General features: G+C 41.7%; 1 protein-coding gene across 1 annotated transcript; it reads left to right on the top strand.

Moving 5' to 3' along the window:
• The first annotated feature begins 214 nt into the window (after positions 1–214).
• Positions 215–4,107, top strand: LOC141619327 (uncharacterized). Its single transcript, XM_074436355.1, has 4 exons — positions 215–397; positions 2,319–3,729; positions 3,847–3,884; positions 4,009–4,107. The coding sequence occupies exons 1-4, from the start codon at positions 215–217 to the stop codon at positions 4,105–4,107; spliced, it is 1,731 nt and encodes a 576-aa protein (XP_074292456.1).
• The last annotated feature ends 8,511 nt before the right edge of the window (positions 4,108–12,618 follow it).

Consider the following 12,618-nt stretch of genomic DNA (forward strand, 5'->3'; position numbering starts at 1 on the left):
CATTACCCACAATAGACCATCCTTGTCCATACAAACTAGGGTGGCTCAACAAAGGGGCCGAGATTAAAGTGAGCAAGCAATGCCTAGCGTCCTTCTCTATTGGCAAAAACTATGTTGATGAGGTTGTTTGTGATGTTCTACCTTCAAGTTTGGTTCAAGAAAAGTTGTTCTAACACCACTACCACCCGAGCCTACACCTACATCAGCCTACTCCATGTTTGAACCCTCCAAGGAAGTGTTATTGATCAATGAGACCGAGTGGAGCCACGAGGAAAATGGTCTAGGGGTTGTCCATGTCCTCCTTGCCAAAGAAGTACTGAAAGAACTAGAAGTGCCACTTCCTAATGGTGTCCAAGCATTGCTCAAATGGAAAGATCAAACCGAGAGTTTTTTGAAGGTTTGCAATGTGAGTCTCCTACATTCTCTATTCCAAATTTGGCTAACTTGTTTGAAGTTGAATGTAAAGCTACTGGCATTGGCAACGGGGCTGCCATACTGCAAAAATTCGAGCCAATTGCTTGCTCTAGTGAGGAATGTAAAGGAGTAAGGAAATGAATTGGAAAGGAGCATCACATCCATGCTAAGGCCACAAAATGGAAGGGAGCTTGCAAGGTTCCTAAGCAAGCCAAAATATTAAGGCCAGGAGATCGTGTATGGGTTCAATTAAGCAAGCAAAGGGTCCCTAAGAAAGTAAGCAACAAGCTTATGACAAGTGATGAAGGTCCATTCGAGATCATTGAGCAAATTAAGTCCAACAAGTACAAGGTCAATCTCTTGGGAGTCCATGTCACAATTGATTGTGGTAATTTAAGTCCATGCTATGAGGAGGTCGAAGATGATGATATCCCGGATTTGAGGACAAATCATTTTCAAGAAGGGGAGGTTGAAACGGGAGAGGAAACCGAGCTAGACCACGGATTGGGTCCATCGTCCAATTTGAGGTCTAACTCAAAATCCGTCTAAGGCATGGTAATTTTTGTCACGTCTTAATTCTAAAATGAATTTTAAGACTTTTTGTCTGGGGACTTTAATTTAAATAAGGATCCGAGCTAGGATAAAATCACAAGACAAAACCGAGTAACAAGTTTATCGGTTTTCAACAATCGTCCTAAGTTCGATTCCAAATGGTCCTATCCTTTCTAGTTAATAAATCAAGACAATCCTAGGACTAAAGAGAGGCTTTTTGGCCAGCCAAGATAGTCCAAGGAGGCTGTTTTCTTAATTTCAAAACAAGATCAAATGTCGCTTTCAAGAAAGGTCTAAATGTCGCTTTCATTCTTACACTTGTGTAAGGCTTGTGTAAGAGCTTTGGGGGCTGCTCTCAAGGGCTTATTTCAGCTGGAATCTTGATCAAATAAGGCTTCAATTTTTGATTCTTTAGGTAGTTCATGTGTCCCTTTTGTTTTAAGACTTATGTAAGATCAAGAGAAGAGTCATTTGGATTGTTCTTTTGTCTTAGGAACCACACGGGTGCCTAGGAGGACTCTTGTCCCTTTTTCCTTTGTTTATTGCTTATATTTTGCTAATCCTTAGATGTAAATTTGATAGTTTGGATTAGAAGGACTTGGGCAATATATAAGCTAAGTCTCTAAGTGTAATAATCAGATTTGATTTAAGTTACAACCAAGAAAGAAACCAAGTGTTTTCTTCAAAAAAATCTCTTCTTTGCTTTGTGCTTGAAGAGCTTCATTGCTTTATGCTTGGGGTTGGTAATTCAATTGCTTGCGTGCTTTGAGTTATCGAGGCTAGTCCTATTTCTTTGTATTTGGGTCTAGTGATATCCAAATCGTCCTCTAAGGACACGCTTAAACAAACAGTTTTTTTCATACAAACTTAGGCTTCGTACTTTCTTTTCTCGCGTATTGTCGAGTTAGAGGTTTCACTCCAACCATGTGGCCTTCTACAAGCAAAAAATGTTGGCTACATCTATTCTAAGCTAGTTTAGGCAGGTTTGTAACACCCCACGGTAATTAAAGAGGTCGATTGATAGGCTTAAATGACTAGTTCTTAAAGGGATTGAAAGTACTACTCATATCAACAAAGTGCACTTTCTTTTCTGGTTATCCATGCAAAAGAACTCCAAAGTTAAGCGTGCTTGACTGGGAGTAGTCTTAGGATGGGTGACCTCCTAGGAAGGTTCCCAGGATGCGCATGAGTAAGGACAACGCTGGAAAGGACTCGTGTTAATTTGTGGGCTATGTTCACAGGCTTGCGAGCTACCATAAGTGACCGCTCTCGACCCTAGGTTTGGGTCGGGGTGTTATAAGGTTTGCATGTGCAAAGGATTTGGAACAACCCTGACCGGTCCTGCTCCGCAGTGGTATATCAACCTGCCAAATGGAAGTATCAGATCCTTTGCTGACCTGATCAACACATTCAACCAGCAGTTCGCAAGTAGCAGGGAGTTGGAGAAACAATCCATTTACCTGTACATGATTAACCAGAATTCAGATGATACCCTCAGAGTCTTCCTTGCCAGATTCACTAAGGAGAAAGTGTCAATTCCCAGGTGTGACGTTGGAACAGCAGTGGAAGCATTCAGGCAGGGATTACTACCCAATAGTGATCTCTATGGTGAACTGACCAAGTATCCCTCTCATTCCTTCGAAGACGTCCATGCAAAGACGCTTGCCTATATCAGGCTAGAGGAAGACAAGAGTTACAAGGTTGGAGGACTCTGCAACGCAAAAGACTATGATAAGCCAAACAGAAGGAGCCCCAGCAGGGGCAATAACTACAGGAGTGGCCCATATACCAGGCCCGATCAGTCAGAAGTCAACCTAGCGCAAGAACAGCAAGGTAAGGCTAAAGTTCATCCACCTATCTCTGAACATAACTTCTATGTTGACATTGCAGGCTTGATCCACCGACTGGATAACATGGGACCAGTGGTCAGGTGGTCCAGAAAGTCAGATAACCTAAATCCAAGGAAGGACCATACCAAGTGGTGTGAATTTCACATGGATATAGGGCATACAACGAAGGATTTCTTTACTCTCAAGAAAGAAGTGGCCTACCTATTAAAGGCAGGATACCTAAAAGATCTTATCAAAGCCAGAGGGAGGAATGAAGATCTCGCCAAAGTCAATCAGGAGCAAAAGTGGGAATGCAATCTCCCTGCACCGCCTCCACTCTATGAAGTAAAATTCATAAATGGCGGATTAGAGATTTGTGGCATGACAAGTTCAACAGCAAAAAAGATAGCCATGACTCCTCAAACTAAGTTGCCCTGCAAGCCTGGCAACAAACCACTTATCACGTTCAGTGACTGTCATCCGGTAGGCATCCCTGACCTACATCACGATGGCCTCGTAATTTCCATGCAAGTTGGAACTGCCAACATGAGGATGATCTTGGTAGACGGAGGCAGCTCAGTAAACCTGATCATGCTGGACGTACTCAATACCATGAAGATCAGCGAGGATCAAATCACCAAGAAGTCTAGTGTCTTAGTTGGGTTCAACGGTAAAACAAAGAATATATTGGGAGAGATCTATCTCCCTACCTATGCTAAATGCGTTGCATTTTATGAAAGATTTGGAGTTCTAGATTGTCTATCATCCTACAATGTCATTCTGGGTAGGCCCTGGATTCACAATGTCAAGGCCGTCTCCTCTACTTATCATCAGTGTATCAAGATACCAACAGACTGGGGAGTGGCAACCATCAAAGGTGAGCGTAAGTCAACTCATGAATGCTATACAGAGGCCCTAAAGTCATCCAAGGCAGGTAAGTCCCTCGTATAACAATTACTGTACCTTGTCATGAGCACATATGTAGCACCACCCAGGATGGAAACAGATTAGGTAATCCTCAACCCTGAGTATCCTAACATGTATGTTCTAGTTGGCTCTAACGCTCCTGATTCAGTCAGGCCCGAATTAGTAAGTTTTCTTAAGAATAAATCTTCCTTTTTTTACTTGGTCTCATTTTGATATGACTAGAATTAGTGCTTATATTATCACTCATAAGCTCAATATTGACACATATTTCAAGCCTGTGCAATAGAAACGACGAAAGTTTGCGCCAGAAAGAAATGCCATTATCAATGAAAAAGTAGACAAACTCCTTGACATGGGCATGATCAGGGAAGTGATGTACCCTTAATGGCTAGAAAACGTAGTGGTCATGCAGCAAAAGAATGGCAAATGGAGAGTTTTTGTAGGTTACACTGACCTAAACAAAGCCTGCCCTAAAGATCCCTTCCCTCTTCAACATATTGATGCCAAGGTAGATGCAACGGTAGGGCATGAGATGCTCACATTCATGGATGCTTCCAGTGGATTGAACCTGATAAAGATGCACCCCGCTGACCAGGAGAGAACTGCATTCATTACTCACCGAGGCATATATTGTTACACTGCCATGCCATTCGCTCTAAAGAATGCAGGGCTAACATATCAGCGCCTGGTCAACATGATGTTCAAGGAGCAGATTGGGGACATCATGGAAGGCTATATAGATGAATTGGTGGTAAAGTCTAAGGATGCACAAGACCACGCGAAGCATCTAGAAGTAGCATTTCAAATCTTGGAGAAGTACAACATGAAACTCAACCCTGCAAAATGCCACATTGGAGTTTCTGCAGGGAAGTTCCTAGGCTATATGGTGACAAAAAGAGGCATAGAAGCTAGCCCTGAACAGATCAAAGCCATATTGGAATTACAGTCACCCAAGTCTGTCAAAGATATTCAGTAATTGACAGGCAGGATAGATGCCTTAAACAGGTTCATATCTAGGTCATCTGAAAGATGTAAAACATTTTACAAACTGCTCAGAAAAAACAAACAATTCAAGTGGACCCCTAAACATGAAGAAGCCTTTCAGGATCTAAAACTATCTATTTCTTCTCCACTTTTACTGGCAAAGCCAGAAAAGGGAGAGCCTCTGACAGTATATCTCTCCGTTACTAACACCGCGGTAAGTGCAGCCTTGGTAAAAGAATTGGAAGGCCAGCAACACCCTGTCTATTATGTAAGTAAAAGTCTACCAAATGATGAAATGAGGTATGGTTTACTTGAAAAGTATGTTTTAGCTTTGATCATGTCATGCGCTAAGTTGCGCCCTTATTTTGAATGTCATCCCATAGTAGTCACGACTAACCTACCCATAAAATTTGTTCTGCGGAAGCCTGAAATATCAGGCAGGATGGTCAAATGGTCAGTCGAGCTTAGCACCTATGATATTACCTTTGAACGCAGGACAACAATCAAGTCACAGGCCTTAGCAGACTTTGTGGCTGATTTCAGCCCTAACCTAGAATCAGACCTGACTAAGGAAGTTAACTAGTTAGACAATAAAACCTCAGACTAGCAGTGGACCCTGTTCACAGAGGGGGCATCCAATGTAAGGGGTACATGGTTAGGATTAGTGCTAAAATCGTCACAAGGGGACACCATAGCTCAGGCTGTGAGTTTTGACTTCAAAGCTAGTAATAATGAGGCTGAGTATGAAGCTCTCATAGCAGGACTCAAGGTATGTCTAGACCTCGATGTTCAAAACTTAAAGGTAAAAACCGACTCACTTTTAATTACAAAACAAATAAAAGGAATTTATACAGCAAAGGATGAAAAAATGAATTTATAAATATGCTAAAAAACTTTGCGATTTTTCATTTGATATTGAGCAAATACCAAGAGACCTAAATACCCAGGCTGATGCTTTATCTAGCCTTGGTTTAAATTTCACCCCTGCCATTTTTGATAAAGTAATTATTATATATTTACTTGAACCCGCCATCAGGAAGCCTGAGAAGGCAAACCCTGTCAATACTGACAATGACTCTTTGACTAAACCTTATTATCATTGGTTCCTGCAAGGTATACTTCCTCAGGACAGGCATGAGACCAGAGCATTTAAAATTAGAGCTTCTACTGATTCTATCATCAATAACACTCTATTTAAAAGATTTAAGGCTGGACCTTACTTGAGATGTCTTGAACCACATGAAGCCAAACAAGTACTTCAAGAAATACATGACGGATACTGTGACAACCATAAAGGTAGAAGAAGCCTGGCAGGTAAGATACCCAGGACTGGCTATTACTGGTGTTGGGCCAAGATTTGTCATGCCTGATAAGACAAATGTTAGGCGAAGAAGTATCAAGTCTAGCCTGAACGGAGGCAACTCAACACAAAGAATAATACACACAGGCAGGCGCCAGCCAGGAGGGAAAGACAGGTCAGGCCATCTATTCAAGCCAGAACTGAAGGAATAATACACCAACCATAAATTGGGCACTACTAGAATGCGTCAGGCAACATTCAAAGTACAATTAAGAAGTTCCTACTTACACGGAGGACTTATTCACCAAAATCTACAACAAGCACAAAGCAGACAACTAAGCAAAAGATAAGGACGGGCAGTTTTGGGAGTCGAATATCTACCTCCGGGTAAATAGGGCACGAGGCTTATAACCTAGGAACGTTCTAATGAACGTTGGGAGGACTGTTAGAGAGCAAATGAAGCCACTATAAATAGCAAAGAGAAGAAGGGTAAAAAATATCGACTACTCACTCATTTTACTCTCATTTTATTGTAAACACTCTAAGCAATTCTACTAAGCATTCATACTTTTTACTAGCATGACATACAAATTCCCTGCCAGGATACACTAAAAAATAGTAACAAACCTTCCTAGCTTGGTGCCCGTGATTTTTTCCCTTATTCCCAGGGTTTTCCACGTACAAATCTTTGTCTTTCACTTTATTGTTCATTCTTTGCTTATTTGTCGTACTAGTCAGACATTGTTAATTGACTTAGATCACCCTACAAACTAAATCCCTGCTAAGACATTACTCCCGTGTAAAATCTTGCTAAAAAAATTGGTGCCCACCGTGGGGCATCTAGCTAAAAAATAATCAAAACCCAATCCCAAACAACACAAAAATCTTTCAAAAATGACCGGAGACATTATAGAACAACAACTAGCTGCCGCCAAGCAACAACTACTGGAAATGGAACAACTGAAGCAAAAAATGGCCCAGGCTGAAGCTGAAGTCCAGAAACCGAAGGAATCAGAGTCCAACCGGAAGGAAAAGCTAGGAGATAAAGCCTCAGGCTCAAAATTGAATATCCAGCCTGGAACACCATTCTCTATAATCATCAGGAATATTGACTTCTCCAACTTTGGTACCCCAACTCCATCAAAAACCAAAGCAGGAGATCTTGATTCAGACTTAGAAGAAACCCCAAACGAAGAGACTATCCCAGATCAAACCAATGTAGCCATAATGATGGCCATGGTCCAGAAGATCCGGAAACTCCATAAGAAATTTGAGAAGATCCCTGGAATACCCACAAGCATTGAGGAAGCCAGCCCTAAAAGCTATGCTGACTCTCCCTTCGTGGATGAGATAGCCAAGATAGAACTGATAAAAACGTTTGTGGTACCATCAATGAGGACCTATGATGGAACTGCAGATCCTGAAAACCATTTAGCCTACTACAAACAGAGAATGTTGGCAACCTCTATACCCAGTGAGCTACGACAAGTGTGTATGTGCAAAGGCTTTGGAACAACCTTGACCGGGCCTGCCCTTCAATGGTATATAAACATGCCAAATGGAAGCATCAAGTCCTTTGCAGATCTGATAAACTCATTCAACCACAAGTTTTCCAGCAGCGGGGAACTCGAGAAGAGATCCAGTGACCTGTAAAGAGTCAAGCAAAAGCCTAACAAGACAATCAGAGCATTCCTGGCCAGATTTAACAAAGAGAAAGTCTCAATCCTCAGATGTGATGTTGGAACAGCTGTGGAAGCTTTCAGGCAGGGGCTAACATTGGACAACAGTTTCTATCACGAGTTGACAGTGAAACCTTGCCTAACTTTTGAAGACGTTTAAGCAAAGGCACTTGGTTACATCAGGCTAGAAGAAGATAAAAAGCTTCAAAGCAGAAACCACAAATAGTATTTCAGGATATGAAAGATATAGCAGGAAAAGTTCTAATCACAGGGGAAGTAGCTTCAGGCCATCTCCCTACACCAGGCCTGACAGATCCGAAGACAACTATGCTCATAAGCAACGGGGCAACTCCTATACTTATCCACCTATTCAGGATTATAACTTCGCTGTTGATACTGCATGACTCATCAAAAGGCTTGATAACATAGGAGACATTGTCAAGTGGCCCAAAAAGACGAACAATCCCAACTCCAGGAAAGACACAACAAGATGGTATGAGTTTCACATGGACATAGGACACACCACAGAGGAATGCATGGGTCTACGTAGATAAGTGACTTGCCTGCTAAAGAAAGGTTATCTGAAATATCTAATGCCGTCAAAGAACAGGGAAGATAACGGATTAAGGAAGGATCAGGAAAGACCACAACGTGATCTGCCCCCAACACCACCAATCTATGAAGTCAAATTCATCAATGGAGGATCCGAGATTTGTGGTCTGACTAGCTCAGCTGCAAAGAAAATAGCCAGGAAGTCCAAAATGAAATCTCCTTTTAAACCTATAAATTTACCTCAAATTACTTTTGATGATACTAATATGCAAGAAATCTCAGACATCCATCACGTTGGCGTGGTCATTACTATGCAAATTGGCATTGCACGTGTCCTCAGAATCCCAGTAGATGGTGGCAGCTCAGTCAACTTAATCATGCTTGATGTCCTGAAAGCCATGAAGATCAATGAGGACCAGATCATAAAGAAATCAAATGTCTTGGTAGGATTCAGTGGTGAAACTAACAACACTCTAGAGGAAATCTACCTGCTAACCTATGTCGAAGGAGTCTCATCATATGAGATATTTGGAGTCCTAGACCGCCTCCCATCCTACAACGCAATCTTAGGTAGGCCCTGGATTCATAATGTCAGAGCCATTCTTTCAACCTACCACCATTACGTCAAAATACCTAACAAAAATCTGCCCAGGAATGTTACACTGAATCATTGAAACCTTCCCAGGCAGGTAAGTCACTCGCCTAGCAATTACAGTACCCTGTCAGGAGCACTTATGTGGCAGAAACTCAAATGGAAACAGATCAAGTAGTACTAGACCCTGAGTACCCTGACAGGTATGTACTGGTAGGATATGATGTCCCTAATAACGTTAGACTAGAACTAGTAAGCTTTCTCAAAAATAAGTCTACATGTTTTGCCTGGTCACACATTGATATGACTGGTATAGATGCTAATATAATTACCAATATTGACACTTCTTTCAAGCTTGTACAGCAGAAAAGGAGGAAATTTACCCCTGAATGCAATACAATCATTAACGAAGAGGTGGACAAACTCCTAGACATGGGAATGATTAGGATAGTAATGTACCCTGAGTGGCTAGCCAATGTGGTCGTGGTACAAAAAAAAGAATGGTAAATGGAGAGTCTGTGTAGACTACACAGATCTCAACAAGGCCTACCCAAAAGATCCATTCCCACTCCCTCACATTGATGCAATGGTAGATGCTACAGTTGGGCACGAGCTGATAACATTCATGGATGCCTCAAGTGGATTCAACCAAATCAAAATGCATCCAGCTGATCAAGAAAACACTGCTTTCATCACGAAAAGGGGAATATATCAAAATGCATCCAGCCTCAAGTGGATTCAACCTTTGGCCTGAATAATGCAGGGGCAACCTACCAACACCTGGTTAATATGATGTTCAAAGACCAAATTGGCGACACAACGGAGGTCTACATAGACGACATGGTGGTCAAATAAAAAAGGGTGAAGATCATGTGAAGGACCTGGAAGTAGCCTTCTAAATCCTGGAAGAATTCAATATGAAACTCAATCCCTCCAAATGCCACTTTGGAGTGTCATCAGGCAAATTCCTAGGGTACATAGCGACAAAGAGCGGGATTGAAGCCAGCCTAGAACAAATAAAGGCCATCCTGGAGTTGGAATCTCCTAAGTCAGTCAAAGATATCCAGAGATTGACATGAAGAGTTGTAGCCCTGAACAGATTCATATCCAAGTCATCTGAAAGATGCAGATGATTCTATGACCTCCTCAGGAAGAACAAGTCGTTCAAATGGATGCCTGAACATGAAATAGCCTTCCAAGAACTGAACACTTACCTGGCCACTCCTCCACTACTGGCCAAACCTAACAAAGGAGAGCCCCTGACGGTCTACAATGTCAGTCACCGAGACAGCAGTAAGTGGAGTCCTAACCAAGGAGATTGAAAGCCAATAACATCCCGTCTACTATGTAAGTAAAAGTCTCCTGGAGGCAGAAACATGGTATGTATTACTTGAAAAATATGTACTTGCATTAATTGTATCCTGCACAAAACTCAGACCTTACTTTGAGAGTCACCCAATAATAGTCAGGACCAAGCTGCCTATCAAATGTGTCCTCAGAAAACCTGAACTTTCAGGCAGAATGGCAAAGTGGTCAGTATAACTTAGTACTTATGACATAACCTTTGAACCTAGGACAACAATTAAATCATAGGCTTTAGCAGACTTTGTGGCTGATTTCAGTCCCAACCTAGAACCAGACGTCATAAAAGAGGTCAATCAACTAGACACCCAAAACTCAGGCCAGGAATGTACCTTACACGTAGATGGAGCAACCAATATGAGAGGAACTGGCCTAGGACTAGTACTAAAATCACCACAAGGGGATTTAATAGCTCAGGCTGTCAGTTGTGAATTTAAAGTAATAAACAATGAAGCTGAATATGAACCCTGATAGCTGGACTCAAGGTATGTATAGATCTTAGCGTCCAAATTCTCAAGGTAAAAAATGACTCACTTTTAATTTCGAATCAAGTTAAAGGAACCTATGCTGCAAAGGATTCAAAAATGATTCTTTATTTAAAATATCTCAAAAACCTTTGCAAAAAGTTTCGTTCATTTGACATTGATCAGATACCAAGAGACTTAAACACCCGGGCTGATGCCTTAGCCAGCCTGGGATCCAATTTCAGCCTTGCTCTATATGTGACAGGATACCCATTGTTCACCTGCTCGAACCAACCATTATAAAGCCTGACCAAACTTATCCCATCATTGAGGACACAAACTCCTGGACCAAACCATATTATGATTGGTTCTTGCAGGGGATCTTACCGAAAGACAGGCATGAAGCAAGCGCCCTTAGAATAAAAGCTTCTACCTACACTATTATAAATAACACATTATTTAAAAAGTCTCAGGCTGGACCCTACATACGATGCCTGGAGTCACATGAGGCCAAACAAGTTATTGAGGACATACATAACAGATACTGTGGAAACCACAAAGGAGGCAGAAGCCTGGCAACCAAAGTTCTGAGGACAGACTACTTCTGGCCAACCTTAAAGGCTGACTGCCTAGCTTACAGCTCAAAGTGTGAAGCTTGTCAACTTCAGTACTCATTCATTCATCAACCATCTGAGCTACTACACTCCATTTCAGCCCCCTGGCCATTCATGAAGTGGGGAATGGATATTGTAGGCAAGCTACCCCAAGTCCCAGGACAAAAAGCCAACATGCTAGCCATGACTTATTACTTTTCAAAATGGATAGAGGCTGACTCATACAGGCAAGTCAAGGAGAAAGATGGCATATCATTCATCAAGAGAAACATCATATGTAGATATGGCATCCCCTCAGAAATAGTTTGTGACAACTACACTCAATTTGTGGGGAAAAGAACAATGGCCTTCTGTGCACAATGGAATATTAATTTGGTGACCTCCACACCAGGCTATCCAAAAGCCAACGGCTAGGCTGAATCCAACAACAAAGTGGTAATCAGCTGCCTGAAGAAAAAGCTAAAGAAAAGAAAAGGCAGATGAGCTGAAGAACTCCCTCTAGTCCTCTGGGCTGACAGAACTACACCTAAAACATCAATAGGCCAGACACCTCACTCACTGGTCTATGGCTGTGAAGCAGTAATGCCTGCAGAAATCCATGTACCAACTACCAGATGCATCCTGAATACCTTGGAGGAAAACTAGCCGCTGATGCAAGACAGCCTCACCCTGGCTGAAGAGCTGAGAGATGCAGCCAAGATCAGAATAGCCTCCTACCAACAAACGGTAGCCAGAAGCTATAATAAAAATGTGAACATTAGAGTATTCAGGGAAGGGGACCTAGTCCTATGAAAAGTCTTCCCAAATACAAAAGACAATAATGCCGGCAAACTTGCCCCTGTGTGGGAAGGACCTTACCTGATTGACTCAATATTAGGGCAGAGAGCTTACATACTACATACCCTGGATGGAGAAATGATCCCTAGATCCTAGAATATCTCCCACTTAAAACTCTTTCTGCAGTGTCAAACCCCAGGACTGACACAAAGACTCAAACTTTAGTTAGATTGACCTTTTTGAAACTTCTCAGGAATGCAATGAGCTTTCATAAAAGGATTAAAAATACCAAATGAGCTGCTAAATTCATGAAACTTGGTGACAAATTATTTAACTGAGTAAACTAACTCTGGGTGAATTTTCAAAATTTTAGAGACAATCTAAGTATTTTAAATGGATTAAATAAGACTGACTGATAGAAGGAATCAGACAGCTTCACATATGAGTATTGCTTGAGACTGAACAAGCACCAAAAGATATAATTATCAACTCAAATCCCACAGAATACTCACAGGGAAGTAAGCTAACAATTTGGACGACTTAAATTGAGAACTACCACAATCTATGCACAG

The sequence above is a fragment of the Silene latifolia genome, chromosome X (genome assembly GCF_048544455.1).
Source record: "Silene latifolia isolate original U9 population chromosome X, ASM4854445v1, whole genome shotgun sequence".
Taxonomy (NCBI): Eukaryota; Viridiplantae; Streptophyta; class Magnoliopsida; order Caryophyllales; family Caryophyllaceae; genus Silene; species Silene latifolia.